The sequence below is a fragment of the Cebus imitator genome, unplaced genomic scaffold, assembly GCF_001604975.1.
Source record: "Cebus imitator isolate Cc_AM_T3 unplaced genomic scaffold, Cebus_imitator-1.0 Scaffold0, whole genome shotgun sequence".
In the NCBI taxonomy this organism is placed as follows: Eukaryota; Metazoa; Chordata; class Mammalia; order Primates; family Cebidae; genus Cebus; species Cebus imitator.
The window spans coordinates 11,880,675-11,898,780 of NW_016107315.1; the positions used below are offsets into that span (position 1 = coordinate 11,880,675).

The following is an 18,106-nucleotide window of genomic DNA, read 5'->3' on the forward strand; positions in this document are numbered from 1 at the left end:
CTCCTGAGTAGCTGGGATTACAGGCACGCGCCACCATGCCCAGCTAATGTTTTGTATTTTTAGTAGAGACGGGGTTTCACCATGTTGACCAGGATGGTCTCGATCTCTTGACTTCATGATCCACCCACCTCGGCCTCCCAAAGTGCTGGGATTACAGGCTTGAGCCACCGCGCCCAGCCTAAGTCTCTTTTTTTTTCTTAAGCTTTCGCTGAACACAGCTAAGAATTCAAAAATTTTAGCTTTTTGCCTGTGTTGAAAGATTTCCAAGATTAAGTCTCTCCTTTTTTTTTCCCTTAAGCTTTTGCTGAACACAGTTAAGAATTCAAAAATTTTAACTTTTTGCCTCTGTTGAATGATTCCCAGGATTACTCCCAGATTCAATGATTTCCTAGTAGGACTTGTGAAAGTGAGTCACATTCAGTTATGATTTATTATGATAAAAGTCTACAAAACAAAAATCAACAAAGAAAAAAGGCACATGAGGCAAAGTTTGGGGGAAACTGGGAGCAACTTTCCAGAATCCTCTCCCAGTGGGCTCAAGGAAGATTCCCTAAATTCACCCAGCAACAAGTTGTGACAACAATGTGAAATGCTGTCACCATAAAAGATTGTTAGAGACTCAGAACCCAGGGTTTCACTGTTGGCTGGTCACATAGGCAGCCTCTGCCTTAGGACATGACAAAATTCCAGACTCTCGGAAGGAGGTGTTCGACATAAATAATATTTTCTACAAACAGTTTACGCACACAGTAAGCAACTTGATCAGTTAGTGGTAGGAATCCTCCTGAAATCTAAGTTTCCAGATGCCAGTCTGAGAGAGAAGAGAACAGGGAAGGACAAGAGGGAGGGACTGAAAAGAGGCTTGAGAAAACTTTTCCAGGTGATGAATACATTTACTATCCTGATTACAGTGATGGTTTCACAGGTGTACACAGATGTCAACACTTAAGGAAATTGTGCTATTTTAATATGTGCAGCTTATCATATGTGAATTATATCTCAGTAAAGCTGATTTTAAAAATTAGGTTTGCTATGTTTAAATTCTAATTAAAATTTCTAATAAAGGTTTTTCATTGCTCTTTTATTCTTTTGTTAATTATTTACAAACAACTTCAAATATTTAAAAATTTTAAAAAAAAGCCAAAAAAGAAGTGACAAAGAATGATGAATAATATTCTAGATACACTGCGGGTTAAGTTATTGTCAGCTAAGAGAAATGTTCAAGGCAATCTGTATAGCAAATATCCAACACTTACAAAAACAATGAAAAGAGCATAATGAAATTTATAATAATCATGATTTACATTTCAAATTTGTGAAATATGTCAAATATGAATTGTTCTTTTCTTTAAAACCAACTGAGGAAATCTAAAAAAAAAACTTCTGCCAGGAGGTCCCAGTGGTTTGTGTATCACATCTCTTAATGGCTATGAACTTCAAGGGAAGATTTCTTTTTTATGTACTTTATTTCCAGCAACTGCCAAACATAACTTAAACAGATTCATTTTCTTAAAAAACACAGCTGTACTGTCAGAACAAACCCACTCTTGGACCATAAGTCCAGAAACAGAGTCAACTGTTTCACTCCTTAAAACATACTGTCAAACAAAAGTTATTATTTTCTACTCTGTAAGACTAATAAGCAATCAGGAATTATAAATTCTCCTGCTGTCTAATATGTTTGTATAGAAGTTCCCAACTGACGGATAGGCTGTATCCCAAAAATTAGTACTTTTTGATTATTTGGAAAAATTGGAAATAACAATGGAAATTATGAGTAGGTTCCTAAAGCCAACCCATAAAATGCCCACTTAACGTAACATACGTTAGGTCTATATTAATTCAAACAGGTAGTCATCATCATCAAACACACACAGATGTGTTTTGAAATTGAAACTGAGATTACTAAAATATTCACTGTCTTCTTACCTGCCTTCTATTCCTAAACACATGCTCAAGATATTTCTTCTCTGGTAGTAGTAAATAGGCATAGGATGGCCAAATGGAGAAGCAGAGGCTACCATAACTTTCTTAATCTGAAAATTCAAGTAATTTAAAACTTGAATATTCTTAAACCACAGCACCCTTACTTACTCGCTTAATAGGATTCCTTCATGATAGGATTTGTTCAAACCAAATTTACAAATGTTCAGTGAACTTTATAAATAAAATGTTTTACAAACATGATATATCATCAAAGCCTAGACTCAAAACCTCTTTCGCATGCTTGTGAATTTAGAAGCCCTGGCTTTCCTTTATTAAGCAGCCCTGGTTGAATTATGTCCCCCATCTTCCCCACCCAAAATTCATATGGTAAAGTCCTGACTTCCAGTACTCCAGAATGTATCTTTATTCAAAGACAAGGTCTTCAAAAAGGTGATAAAGATGTGGTCATTAGGGTATGTTAGTTTAATCTGACTGGTTTCCTTATAAAAGAAGAAAATTTGGACACACTGAGAGACACAGCAGGGATATGTACGCATAGAGGAAGGGGCAACAGGAAGGTAGCCATCTGCAAGCTAAGGAGAAAGGCCTCAGAGGAAATCTCGTCAGCACTTTGAGCTTGAACTTGCAGCCTCCAGAACACTGAGAAATTAAATTTATTGTTTAAGCCAACCAATCAATCTGCAGTTTTTGTTATGGCAGCCCTAGCCAACTAATACAGAGCTTTAAAAAAAATTACTATGTACACTGTAGAATTTAATACTCTAAAGTTTTATTCCTGCATCTCCACTGACGGAATTCCTAAATTAATAACAGAAAAGTTACACTAGGTAACACATGATTGCCGTAAGAGCAGGAGTTCCTTTGTTTACTGCTATATACCCAGTGCATAGGTGCTTAATAAATTACTGAGTGAATGCATCAATGAATAAATTAATCAATAAACAATTACAAAAAATTGTAAATGACTACAATTTTCTTTGTAAAAATAAGAAAGGCACATACCCTATTTTAACTTCCTGAAATTATTTCACTGCTTCAATGTTATATATTTAAACAAGTGGTATTTATTTTAAAACAAAACATTATTTTAAAACATACTATCACTTTCCATTTACAAAAAAATTCATAAGTATATAAACTGTTAGAAGGAAAATTTCAAAAATAAGTACATTCTTAAAGGAAGATAAGAAAAATTACATTTAGATTTTCAAAGAAAAGGCTAATAATACATATCAGTATCGTTTTAATGGATATAGGAGAACAACAATCAACTATTTCTAGGTGCAGACATATTATGGGGTCACTGCTATCAGCAAATGCTAATAGAAACTATTTACCAATATGTGAAAAAATTATTTAATTCATTCAGTTTAAGAATGGGGTTTGGGGTTTTTTTCTCTGTACCCACCTATGCGGCAGAGAAAGATAGGAGTTTAAATACACCATGCTAAAAGACTAAGGAGCTAGCTAGAGTTCCATAGTCACTAAAGAATACTTTTTTTCCTGTGGAGAAACCATGAAGTCAATAAAAAGGGACTTCAAAATAGAATAGAACCTTAGATATATTGGCTCAATGTAAAGGTTTGGTAGCACAGACAAGAGAAAGCACATTTTGCCTTATAAGAAGGAAGATACTAGAGGAGGGTTGTGCTTTTAACATTAAAAGGCATTTAACTTTAATTATTGTTAAAAATTATTATAATCCAATTCTAACAAGCAAACTGCTATTGGTCATTATTTATTACGGAGTATTTTTCAATTTGAAGTCTTTTTTGAAACAGTATTCTTAAACAAGAGTATCTTAAGTTACCTATTAGTGCTCAGTGAACCATTTCAAGGAAACCTTAGATACCATACACCATACCCTAAAGGTAAAGGGACATGCTCCTTATACTTCAGTGTAATGGTAGCTTTTTTGCAATGTTTACTTTTGCTTCTGAAGGTTGGAATAAAAAAGTAAGAAGGATCAAGAAACATAACAGGGGCTGTGCATGGTGGCTCATGCCTGGAATCTCAGCACTTTGGGAGACCAAGGTGGGTAGATCACCTGAGGTCAGAACTTCGAGACCAGCCTGGCAGACATGGTGAAACCCCAACTCTACTAAAAATACAGAAAAATGAGCCAGGTATAGTCGCCCGTGCCTGTAATCCCAGCTACTCAGAAGGCGGAGGCAGGAGACTCGCTTGAACTCGAGAGGCAGAAGTTTCAGTGAGCCAAGGTCACGCCACTGCACTCCAGCCTGGGTGACAGAGCAACAAGAAAAGAAAAGAAATAAACATTAACAGGAAGCAAACACTCTATAAAAGCTAAGTTTCAACCTTTATGTAGACATTTTACCAACTAGATGTATGAAAAGAGAGCCTCAATTGGTCTTTTCTGCTTTGTTTCAGCTGAACAGACACATTACTTGATAAGCTCTAAAATTAATCAGACTTCAGTAAAAATGCTGTGCACATGCATTAGGTCAGACACTGTAGATCGCTTTGCTCAACACTACAGTCTGTTTTCCTTGCTTTTGTCTAATATAGAGGCTATAAAAACTAAATACCATATAGTATCCTTCAGAATCTGTGGGGGACATGTTCCAAGACCTCCCAAAGAGACTGAAATCTGAAGATGCTCAAGTCGCTGACATAAGGTGGTGTATGTAATATTTGCACACAACCTATGTACACCCTCCCATATACTTTAAATCATCTCTAGAGTACTTATATTACCTCGTACAATGTTAATGCTATGTAAATAGTTGTTATAATGTGTTGTTTAGGGGAAAATGACAAGAAAAAATGTCTGTATATGCTCAGTAGAAGCAAATTTTTTCCCCAAATATTTCTGATCCACAGTTGGTTGATCAGAAAGGAAGCCATGGACATGAAGAGCTGACTATAGTAGGTTTCAAACTCTTCCTATTAGGAGAGTCCGTGTGACACAGTTTTAATCAATGAAATATAGGCAGACATCTACCAGCGTTATAAACCACGCTCCTTTTCCCTTTCCACCTCTTCCTGTCTTTATGACTAGAGCTGTAACAGGCATCTTTCAATGAAGCAAAGGCCAAGAGAAAAAGATGTCCAAAGTTGTAGCAGCTGCATATTTCCAAGCTGACTATAATGAGGAAAAGATAAGGACCTATCTGCTTAAAGTCATTGTTGGTTTAGAATTTATTATTTGCAAACACAGTGAACTAAGTGAAGCAAACGGGCCATACCGTTCAAATCTATGCTGTAACACTGTTTCATCCAGGGAGAAGTGAGATGGGTAGTAGGGAAAATAATGTAATTGTAAGATAGGGCTTCTCAAAGTTTTCCACCCAATTATCTTTTAACAGCAAAAAAACAAAACATTCGGAATATGAAGCAACATAGCAAGGAGTCATGGCTACACGAACAATATTTCTTGAAAATCTCATCTTTTACACAAATTCTACGTATACAATTACACTTACATAAATTATCCATACAAATTATACTTTAACCCACTCAAATGCTATACTGCAAGTTTCAATATGAAAATAAACTTTTAAAGTCATTTTCTTATTAAAACTAGGTTTGAGAAAAAATGATGTTAGGATGACTGTAGAGTACCCACTGACATACCAGATTTGTCCCTGAAGCTACCTGTATCCCAGGTCAAGAATCACAGCTAAGTGGGAACAGTACCTTTTCTAATAAAATAGAATCACCAAGGTTTTAACACCGTACACTATCTTGCTGTGGAGCGAAGACACCCAAAACGACACTCCTAACTTTACACTAGGTGTTTTGCCTTCCCTCTGGAATTTTCTCACTTCAATTACTGCCTGTCATCAAACATACTTCAATGCTTTATTGCAAAAAGCATTCTCATGGATTCTCTTAGGGTAGTTAGTAAAGGCAAGAACTTTTAAGAGCTTGATATTACAAACAAACAACTTTAGCTTCACAAAATACAAGTTTCTGATCTTCACACAGCTCATCTCTTCCAAGGGATCTTAAGACTCCAATCTTACTGTGCCTCCTATTTTGAAATAGCTAATTCTACACTTCAAAGAGTTGGCATACCTTTAGAGGCACTATGAGTTTGCTAACTTCTGTTCACGTCTACCCACAAAGAACTGCCTCCTAAACAGCTCCATAGTCTCTAGATTAAGAATCTGAATGTAGGCCAAGCCTGGTGGCTCATGCCTGTAATCTCAGCACTTTGGGAGATCAAGGCAGGCAGATCACTTGAGGTCAGGAGTTCGAAACCAGCCTGGCCAACATGGCGAAACCCCGTCTCTATTAAAAAAAAAGAAGGAGAAGAAGAAGAAGAATCTAAATGTCCTCTGCATTCTCCTTACATTACCCAAGGTTCTTTCTCTGAGTTCTAATATGAGACATGAGAGATAAACAGGCTTCTTTCCATAGGGACTGATACCAGAAATTAACTCATCTTTTGATGATACTGCTCCAATTACATACATGCGTGCACACTCTCACTTTGACACACAGGGAAACTTCCAAGATTCTATAGTAAACAGATTGGTTCTTTATGATAATCTATTACTGTAACCTTCTTGGATAAATGTCTCATAAAGAAAAGAATAGTTAAGAGGTAAGCTCTAGTCACACAGAAACCTGACTTTTTAAAAAGACATTTATTTTCCAACAAACAAGGTGGTGCTTTTATTCCTTTTCAAAAGCTCATGTCACAAATGAAAACATTAAGCTTAGTTTTAAATGTGATTTGGAACTTACATAGTAAGATTACTTGCTCACCCAAGTTTGCCTACAACTTAAGGAAGTTAACAGTTATTAATTGGCATTAGAAGTACCAGTGGTATTAGAAGACACACTTTTTGCACATGCAATATTGGTATTAGCTTATACACTGGAAAGAAGGATGTGTTTACCCTTCTTGTCTCAAGCTATTTCTGAAATGTTTTAACTAAAAGTTGTGGGATAATTCTGGTACAATTCCCCCCAGTAGGTATTCTTCTTTAATCACATATTAAAATTTTTAATTAATTTGTCAGTTTCACTGCAAAGCTTTAAATAATTTTGCATCTATCAAAATACACTAATAAAAAATGTGACAAGGATGCTGTATTCTTAGAAACTATATTTCTACATAGTCTCTTGTCAATACTGCCTGCCATAAAATTCAAACATTTTGGAAAACAATTTTTTAAAATTCTATCCACAAATGGTTCAGCCCCAAAATAATTCACTTCTTTTTATTTCCCAAATTAAAGTATCTGATCTCTTAAACTGTAAACATATAACTTAGATGGCCTTTTAACTACCTTTAATTACCAAGTATGACCACAGCAAAGATATTTTCAATAGAATACTTTCCTCATTTTCCCACCAGAGGGCAACCAAGAACCTCAAGCGGTATTCTGCAATCAATTTAACAGAATCCAACGTGTAAGTAGTAGAGGATAGGGGAGGCGTTTAAAGTTCACTGAGACTATCAGACTAGTCATGAGCAATGGCATGTTACTTCTTAAAACTGGCTCTATAATAAGGGTAGTATTTTAAAACATCTTATATACATAAATAGATGTTTAATTTACCTACGAACATTTTTTACAGTGATTAGCTTTATAAAAACATTCCTTAAAAATTTTTAAATCCTTTTCCTAAAACACCCTGTTGTACATACTACATGAAAAAACAGGCTTAACACTCAGGGAAAAAAGAAGATGTAGCCTTTGCTATTTAAACAATGCATATGAATTTTACACTGGCTCATAGTTGACCAATATGAATTGTAAATTTGTTAAAAATCTGTTTCTATTAGCAGCATACTTTTTCTTGTGCAATCATTTCCATTTTCTAGTTCAGGAAATTTCTGAAATCTCACTAGGAAAATAAGAATTCTCTGACACAACAAAGAATTTAAAGTGAAGGGGGAAAATGCTTGGGTGACCAGAAAAGCAATATATTCTTTAATAAAGGGGTAAAAAACTTTCAGCCTAATTTAATCAGCTAGCAATTTGAGACCCCTTCACATCATCAATGAGAAGTTTCAGTCTTACAAAAACTAAAAAGAAAAAAAAGTTGCATTTGAAACAATACTTGAAAATATTCCCTCAAATACTACAGTAGAGGGCTCTCTTTCTACAAATAGCTTTAAGCCATATGTTGTTTTTGATTGCAGAAATCAGGTAAAAATGCATCCATTCTTTCTTCCATTTAGCATTTTATATAAAAAACCATAAATTTATCTTTAAGGCAAACTTTACATTTACATATATAGAACACCTTACTCAATTAACCACTGTTTCATTTATAGGAAATGAATAGTAAAGTCATGGTTCTTTCGGTGTTTATTTTGTTTAAAAGCTTTTTTTCTTCTATACAATCTAAATAGCAACACAATTTAGTATCAAAATCACAGAGTCTATGGCATTAGTTTAAATATTAAACCTGCCACAAGCAATTTCTTCCATCAAAGTGATATCAGAAAGCATCTTCAATCCTGCATATCAATGGTGTTTCCTGTACACTTCACTCTCCACAGTAGCAAAACATAAAAAGCAAGTCAATTACTAATCCTCATTAATGGAGAATGACAGCATTTTATATGCAGCTTTCATAAAAATCAGATCCTTTTCTACTATACCTTAACTGTGTGCACAGACCCATTTGTGTGTCTTACTCATGTCAGACACACAAAGGACAGGAAATCTATTACATAAATTAAAGTCAATCAAATTATCTAATCTAAATTATATTTCTTTGCTGAAATACTATTGGATTTAAAAACCAAGCTTTTTAAGGAAGTATTATTCAAACCCACCTTACATCCAAACATTAAGGATATTGTGCTGTTGGTGCACGCTACTTTACAGTGGCATAACATCGGAGAAAAGCAATCCAAGTTTTTGATGCTAGGAGACATTTTTTCAGACCCTGAGCACTTAAATCGATCAAAGACTGAAATTCCAGAAAAATGCCTTGGTGAATGCTGTTTGCTGACTGTCTTGAACATTTACTCTAGATCCAAAGCACTCTTTAAAAAAAAAAAAAAAAAAAAAAACTGTCTAAAAATGTTGCATTCTTCAGCTGTTTCCACGCCCACAGCAGAGATCAAGTCGGCATACTATGATTGGAATTAAGATGCTGTTTCTTTTTCCTGCATAATAAAACTGCTTCAATAAAATTATAGCCAAATTCCCAGAATGAAAGTGCTCATTTAGCACCACTTTGTCAGGGCCTTGCTAATAGCCTTAAAATTTAATCCAGCATCGGACTCACCACAGAAGATCTACTTGCTCAGTATTAAGCTCTGCTATCTCCTCCATGAGAATAAGATACAACTCGAACAGAGCCACTCTGCTCAAATATATGGCTGCTTTGGGGGAGGGGCAAGATGTTGCAGCAAGGGATTCATTACATGGTTTAGTAAGAGATAAGCCCAGAGCTTGTCGTATGTGATGCTTTCTTCCTACACCACTAAACATTCTAGGCTGATTTAAAATATGTATAATTAATAGTAAAAAGAGTACCTCAATCACTTATCATTTCTCTCTATAAACAATTCAAGCAAAAACAACAAAAATCAATCATCTGGCAAAGTAGAATAATTACAAAATTAAACTTGGACAGTAAAAAAAGTTCAATATTTTCTAATACATCAAAATAACTTAAAATCTGAGAAAATGTTACTGAACTGATTTTGATGTATATCTACACCATGTGGAAAGTTAAGTAATTTAATTTATTGATATGTCACTGATTCATCTACTGTTTCAAAGATTACTTTCTGTGCTTTGGCTTTTTAATCAACCCACTGGCAGAAAAGTTAACACTACCTAATTACAGCCAAAGCAACAAATAAAACACTATGAAAATGTCATTCTTATTGTATCTTATATTTAAAATCCTGCACACAAATGTTACATCTTATGCAGTAGCATCAATTTAAATGGACAGTATTTACTGAAACTCAAAAGCTGAATTAACAAATGCCATCAAAAAATTAAATAACACTCAAAGGAATATTTACTGCTTCATCTACGTAATTATCTTTTCTTACTTCCACTATTATTTGGGTTGTTCTAAGTACTATATTTATACTGTGGTTAAGAAATATAATTGCTAATGAAGACTGTCAAATTTTACAAAACTGCCTGTAATCCCGGCACTTTGGGAGGCCGAGGTAGGTGGATGGTCTGAGGTCAGGAGTTCAAGACCAGCCTGGCCAACATGGTGAAACCCTGTCCCTACTAAAAAAACAAAAAAATTAGCCAGTTGTGGTGGTGGCATGCCTGTAGTCCCAGTTACTTGGGAGGCTGAAGCAGGAGAACAGCTTGAACCCGGGAGACAAAGGTTGCAGTGAGTCAGGATTGCACCACTGCACTGCCTGAGTGACAGGGTGAGACTCCATCTCCAAACAAACAAACAAAATATTTTACAAAACTAAAATTATCAATTCATATACTTCTACTCAATGACCTTATGTCTCTATATGCTTAGTAAGTAAAGCTGTTTGTGGAAAGGTACACTATATTTTGCTATACACCAGAGACAGTGTGCGAAAAGACAAAAATTCTCTTGTCACCAACCATTACTCTAATTCCAAACCTGCTTAAGAACACTTATCATTTCAATTTCCTATACAATTCTCTATTCTGTTCCATTCCTACTTACGTAATTTTATAAGGGGAAAAGAGAGAAAACTAGATCACATTTCTAAAACAGTATAGGAAATAGTAGCTGGTTCTCCAATCTGATTAACTGCAAATCACATGACTCTTGTAAAACTTAAATGAAAAGTCAAATGTCAACTGTAACTAGGGCAAGAAAAAGTAAACTATGCTCCTTAGAAGACTTTATATTTAAAAATACATTTACTAATTCACCAATAAAATATAGAACTATAGTTGTTACGCTGTGGTTTTCAGCCTTTTTCACTGCAGTGCCGCGGGGTGTCACCAATGTTCTTTCATTTTAAAACTTTTATTTTCAAATTTAGAAACTTTAACTTTAAAAGCCTGGAAGCACAAATGTATAACAAGTTATAATACTCGTATTTACCTATAACAATTTATTTACCAATACTACCAAACAAACTCATTTTGTGTAAATCTCAAAACACAACTTCTAAAATTGTTGTGCACATGGGGGATTTGTCTCATTGATCATGTAGGTTGTATGCACTGAATCTTAATAAAATTCAGTTCTGTTCAGACATGTCTGCTCACCTAAAACTATGTAAGCAAGCACGTTATTTGGCACGTCTAATAGAATAAAATGTCAGGCAAAGTTCAAGCATGTCTACTTAGCCTGTGCTCTTAATACAGTCTGCCTTATTGAGTTGGTTACACAATAAACATGTAATATATTGAACTACAATATTATAACCAGTGTTTCTTATTTGATTTTTTTGGTAAACTGAATGAATGAGTTCAATGTATGTATTCTGGGTCAAAATTTATCATACCTACAACTGCAGAAGAGAGTATTAAAAAACATGAATTTGATTTTGGGACTTACCAGAAAAAATGACTGATTTTGACTATTTTGAAACTCTGAGTAGATCTGATAGATTTGCACTAAAGTGTCTTAGGTTGTTTTATTTGTTTTCTAATGATGTTATCTAACAAATCAACATCCCAGGTAAATTCAGCCACATAATGCCTGTCAAACTACCTAAGAAACAACATATTAGTAATAATAAATAATTAAAACAGTAGCAGTTGTCATTTAATAATTATCTACTACTAGTCAGGCACTGTGTAAAGTGCTTTCATGTGTCAGAAAAATTATCAAAAGCTTGAAAAAAGAGGCAAAAAAAAAAATGGGTAGTATATCCAATGTTGTAACAGAGAGAAAGGTTGTTCAAGATTATCCAGGGCAATGGTTTTCATCATGGAACAATTTTGCGCCCTCAGGAACGCTTGGCAATGTCTGCTGCCCAATCAGGGAGAAGAGAAATGTCTATGGGCACCTAGTGAGTAGAAGCCAGGGATGCTATTAAACATTTTATAACATGCTGGACAGCTTTCCACAACAAAAAATGATCTAGCCCAAAAATCAAGAATGCCCAAGTTGAGAAATTCTAATTTAGGGTAATGTACATTTCTATTTACTAAAAGTTCCGTCCCAGCACTTTAGGAGGTCAAAGTGGGAGGACTGCTTAAGGCCCGAAGTTTGAGACCAGCCCAGTCAACATAGCAATAGTCCATTTCTAAAACAAAATAAAAATAAATACAAGAGGCTGAGGTGGAAAGATCATTTGGGTCCAGGAGTTAAAGGCTATAGTAAGCTATGATTGAGCCACTGTACTCCAGACTGGGTGACAGAGTGAGATCCTGTCTCTTAAAAAAACAAAAGTGCTAGACAGTGAGGTTATATATGTTAACTTGTAGTTTTTTTATCCAATAGAGAAGCAAGTAATTTTTGCCCTGATAACCACAAAGATTAAATTCCTGGCCTTGTTGGATATTAATCAGTTTCTTATCTAACTCAGCAGCCTTCTATTAACATTGCCTATAAATACTTAGATCCACAAATGCACTCTAGGCAAATTTAACATCTTACTATTTTATTAACAAGTGAGTGGAATACAATGTGACACATGTTCTATATTTGCCTAAGTGTAAGAACTTTGCTTTTTTGACAATCATACTTTAACACACATAATCACCTTACTTAATCCAAATATGATTACTTGGATATACTTTAACACATGTAATTAACTTACTTAATCTAAATATGATTTACCTCTTATGAGGTAAAAGCTGTTATAACGTCCATTTGATAAATGAGAAACTCAAGGCTTGGAGGAGTCACATAATTTATCCATGGTGTAACAGCTAGCAGAAATGAGAATCATGTCTGACTATAAAGCTCATTTTCAACAATTAATAAATGCAAGCCAAAGTTACATATTTAGTTAGTTGAGTCCAAAGTCTTTACTATCCTTTTTACCTGCTAGAATGACAATTTAAGGCAATAAGGCAGGTTTTAAAACAGTTATCAATTACTAATCTGTTTAAATTGGGTTTTTCTCAATATTGTATAACAAAATTAGGGGGAAAAAAGATGCTGAGATTAGTAATATCAAAATGTATTCATTACTCAAAACTGCCTGTTTAGATTTATATAATAAACAAATGTTATAAATAAGAATTTATAAGTAAATATATGGTAATAAATACTACCTATATTACATATTACATTTCTATGTTTAAGATTTCACTGTCAACTGATATCTTAAAAAGGGGTTAAAATACAAAAGCAACAGCCAACAAAACTCCTTCACCTGTCACATTAACCCTTGATCAAATAATTCAATATAGTAAAAACATCAAACTATTTAGTCATGCCTTTTTTATTATATGTTAATTCATCATCAAACAAATGCTGAGTTATTAAGTTATTAACACAAAACAAGGGCAAGCTAACAAATTTTTTTAAGTCCATAAGAAGCTAAACTTGTAGACCAGCGGTCCTTAAATGAGCAGTGTTATGCTTTTTTTTTTTTTCAATTTCTATATGATTTTGACATGTCACTGTCCCCTATCCCACTGACTTTCAAAATACCATGGTAAATCAATCAATAATTGAGTTTTATACCAAAGACAGTATTAGCCTCTTTATATAAACAATTGTAATTCCTACAGAGCAGAGGACTTAGGTAAGATCACAAAGTGATGTTACATCTAAAGACCAGAGGTATACATCTTAAAGAACATCTGAATTTAATTTTCACCTTGCTAAAAAACAAGAATTAAAAGATAGTAATATCTGCTAAAAAAAAAAAAAATGGCATTGTTTTCCATGACTCTTCCAATTGATTTACATATAATAAGTTATCTAATCATCTTAATGCTAAGTAAGCTATAGCATATAACTACTTGATGTAACACCTAAGTTTCCATGGTGACAGTTTGAACATGAAGAATTAATTATTTACTGAAAATTTCAACATTAGAAACTATCTCCAACAGAAATGTCTAATAGTTCTTACAGTGAAGAAAATGCAGGTAGATCAAACTGCTGTAAGAGAACCATATGGGATTTAAATGAAAAATAACGTTAGAAAAACATTATTTTTCTTAAATTACATGAAGAATTAATGTTGTGGTTTTGCTTTATTTGCTGTCTTTTTGAAATGGCAGGTATTAAGCAGTCCCATTAGTTACCTGTGAATTTTCCATCAATTTTTCTGGCAAAGAACAACCCACAATAATGTAGACATTTCTGATACAAACAGGCTTACAAAATTGATTTAGCAAAAATACCATAAAACTGATTAAATAACTTTTGCTGTGAGTAAGAATATAAGAATACTAACATATGGTATGGTCATACACCTGTAATCCCAGCACTCTGGGAGGCTGAGGTAGGAAGACAGCTGAGCACAGGAGTTCAGGAGTTCAGGCTACAGTGAGCTATGATCACACCAATGTACATGCATGGATGGATGGATGACAGAGACCTTATCTCTTTAAAAAAAAAAAAAAAAAGGTTCAAGAAGAGCCATGCTAATGATACTGCTCATGGTAACAAAAAGAAAAATATTATTTTGGGAAAAGCTAGAACTGGGCTCAGTATTACTTAGGTTTAGAGCTCTATGCTTAAATATTTAAAACCATTAAAAAAATTAATTCATGGAGGAAACAAAACTTTGTTATTATTTGTCTAAAACTCTGACCTCTAACCTACTAGATCCAAATCTTTAGCATTCATCAGAAGCAAACGAACTTGTTAGAAATGCATACTGTAGGCACTTCATGAATATCTGTTCAATAAATATCAAATTATTTGCCATGGTTCTCATTTAAGGCTACATGATATGCAATGCACAGCTGATCTACAGTTGCCATCTATCTGCTGGGGGAACTATGAAAAGTTTCTTTGTGCCAAACGAATCATCAATTTGAGAACTAAGTATGTAGAAAGTATGTGCCAAATGACTCATCAATTTGAGAACTACTAAGATGTAGAAAAAGCACATGACAAAATCCAGCAACTATTCATGATAAAGGCATCTAAAAAAATCTACATCTAACATCATAATTAATGATAAAAGACAATGTTTTCTCCTTAAGACCAGAAACAAGAAAAGGATTTACACCCTCATCTTTCCTATTCAAAACTATACTAGACGTTCTAACCAGTGAAATCAGGCAAGAAAAATAAAAACCATATGGATTGGAAAGGAAGAAGTAAAAAATATGCAGAAAACCCTAAGGAATCAAAAGAAAACTTAAAAACTGCGGGATACAAGAGTAAAATATAAAAATTAGGATTATATACAATGAACAATCTGAAAACAAAATTAAGAAAATAATTCCATGCACAATAACATTAGAAAGCATAAATATTTAGTAATAAATGTAATAAAAGTACAATATTCATACACTGAAAGTTATAAAACATTATTAGTAGAAACTGAAGATGATTTAAACAAATAGACGTTCCATATTCATGGATTAGATGAATTATCAAGTAGAAGTAGCAACTATCATTTTTCAACTATTTCTATTGAAAGGTTTTTTAAAAACTTAAATTTTTTTCTTTTTTTTTTTGAGGCAAAGTCTAGCTCTATCACTCAGGCTAGAGTGCAGTGGTGGGATCTCAGCTTGCTGCAACCTCTGCCTCACAGGTTGAAGCAATTCTCCTGCCTCAGCCTATACCTGGGATTACAGGCGTGCATCACTATGCCCAGCCTTTTTGTATTTTTGGTAGAGACTGGGTTTCACCATGTTGGCCAGGCTGGTCTTGAACTCCTGACCTCAAGTGATCCGCCCACCTCAGCCTCCCAAAGTGCTGGGATAACAGACATGAGCCACTGCTCCCAGCCTTTTTACGTAAGCATCAACAAGCCATGGCTCCTATCTTACACAGTTTGCTTCAGGCTTCTCCATGTTCAAGGAAATTAAAGAAATTCATTATACACTGGAAGCAGAGCTCTGATAGGTAAGCGCATTTGCTTCTGGCATAAAACTTCTTTGAAATGGTATCTTAGGTGGAAGTCCCAAAAAAACTAAATAGATGAACACAGAGAGGCTGTGGCTGGACAGCAGTGAGTCCCATCTTATGTCCTATTAAGTCAATCAACACACAGGTGTTGGATTTTAAGGAAACCTAAAGTGCCAGAGATAATAAGGTTTTGAATAGTGATTCCCAAATGGTGAGATATGCAAATAAGATTCCCAGGGATTTAGTCTAATTTAAGGCTATCTTTATTTTTAAAAAACTCCTTATCTGTCAGTATGTCACAATAACTATTCACCTGTGTGAAAAGGGCTAAATTTCTAGGCAGCAAACTATTCTCTGTGATGAAAATACTGTTTGTGATATATAATACACAGATAGGCTTACAATCCCAGATGATCCAATTAAGAAAAGAAAAGCACAGTTTTCAAACCAAACCGAGTGCAAAATTTCAACACAGAATGTTTTTCTCAGGGAGGAGGAAATGGATAAAACAAGGACAAAACATTGCCAGAAAGTATAATGGATGAATTTAGGAGTAGAGTTTTAACTGACTAGAGATCTTACTTTTGCAAAGAATAAAAAATGTTTAATCAATCCCACATTCTCTGAATATATGGTTATATATTCCTGTGGTGAAATCTTAAACTGCTATTATAAAACAGATAGACACGCATACTTTTAAAGAACATGTACCTTGGGCTATTTTGCCTTTTAGCAAAACAAAACAAAACACAACACCACACAAATTACAAACTGGGGGAACAAACAGGGTTATATGTCTGTTTATGCCCTGTAAATATGCATAAAAGGGGTTATATATAATCACAGAAAAATGACTAGAACACAGTAAAATGTATAGAGATAAGATATGGAGTCTGAGCTTACACATGAGACTTAGGAAATTTTTGTGTATTTCTGAACTCTACAATGAACATACATTATATCTACTTCATCCCAAAAAGTCAAGAATGTTATCTTATTTAAGGAAACTACTGAAGTGGTAGTTCCTATTCTAGAGTAACCATCTTAACTCTATGGCGAAGTTAAACAGAATCTAAATAAATAAAATATGAAAAACTTCTACATCAGGCCAGGAAGAAGTTAACTGGTACAGAACTTGACCTTTTGCCTTAAAACAACTAGAAAACGAGAAAAAAATACATGCCACAACAGTCTTCGGCATTGGACAACAAGCAGTACAGGGCTATGATACCTGAGAGAAGGAAAACAAAGTGAGCTCTACTATCTTCCTGGCTTCCCACCTGGAGGCCATGTTTTGGAACTTGGCACAGGATAGAGAAACACAAACAAACACAGCCATCTTACTGGGTTGACATCAAGACTGGTGTTCAAGGAGGCTGAAGCACTGGAATTTGCAAGGGAGAATACCGGAAAGAAGACTAAGTAGAAAAAGAGTTCCAGAAATGAACACAGGGAGTCCCCTTGAGATTTCAGTCTGAATACTAATCAACACATGATCAGCATAAAATTCAACAAGGTTAGGCAAATAAAAATTGCAAGGGACTTATAAGATAAACAAGCTTCAGAGCTCACAGTAAGCGGAGAGGTGTTCAAACTATACAGAGTAGAGGAATCTCAATAAACATTTAGAGCAATCAGTGCACACTACTAGACAGTCAAGTATTAGTATTAAGACTAAGTTGGCCTTAAAGAAAAGGCTACTTGAGATCCAACTTTTAAAAAGCTTTAAAAAAAAGTCTTGAACTGATCAACCTTATCTGCAAATGACTTAACTGTCTTCCAAAACAAACACCAGTATTTTTCAAAGAAAACAATATTTAGGAACACTCAATTTTATTCACAATGCCTGGCATACAATGAAAAATTACCAGACATGCAAAGCAGCAGAAAACAGTGAGCCGTCACAGGACGAAAGTCAGTTCCTAAGAACAGACTTAGAAATGCATGATGACAAGAATCAGCACACAAAAACTCAAAAACACTTTTATAAAACTTAGGGATACTGAAAGACTTAAAGGAAAACATGAATATCATGACAGAAGTGGAAGCAATAAAAACATACCAAATGGAATGAGGTTTTAAATGTGCTGGGAAATGACCTGTCAATTCAGAATTTTTTTTCATCAAAAATATCATTCAGCCGGGCGCGGTGGCTCAAGCCTGTAATCCCAGCACTTTGGGAGGCTGAGGCGGGTGGATCACGAGGTCAAGAGATCGAGACCATCCTGGTCAACACCGTGAAACCCCGTCTCTACTA

At 34.5% G+C, this 18,106-nt stretch overlaps 1 protein-coding gene across 23 annotated transcripts in view; it reads right to left on the reverse strand.

Annotated features, from left to right (window-relative positions):
* Positions 1-18,106, reverse strand: part of DLG1 (discs large MAGUK scaffold protein 1) — a 299,333-nt gene that overhangs the window by 185,804 nt on the left and 95,423 nt on the right. The window contains exon 1 of one of the 23 annotated variants that reach the window (XM_017523068.2): positions 8,714-9,413. The exons of 21 other annotated variants lie outside the window; for them this stretch is intronic. In XM_017523068.2, the coding sequence (XP_017378557.1) occupies positions 8,714-8,905 (192 nt within the window). In that variant the 5' untranslated portion in view covers positions 8,906-9,413. Of the gene's footprint in view, positions 1-8,713; positions 9,414-18,106 lie in introns of those variants that run through there. One more of the 23 variants, XM_017523089.2, reaches the window with a different exon arrangement.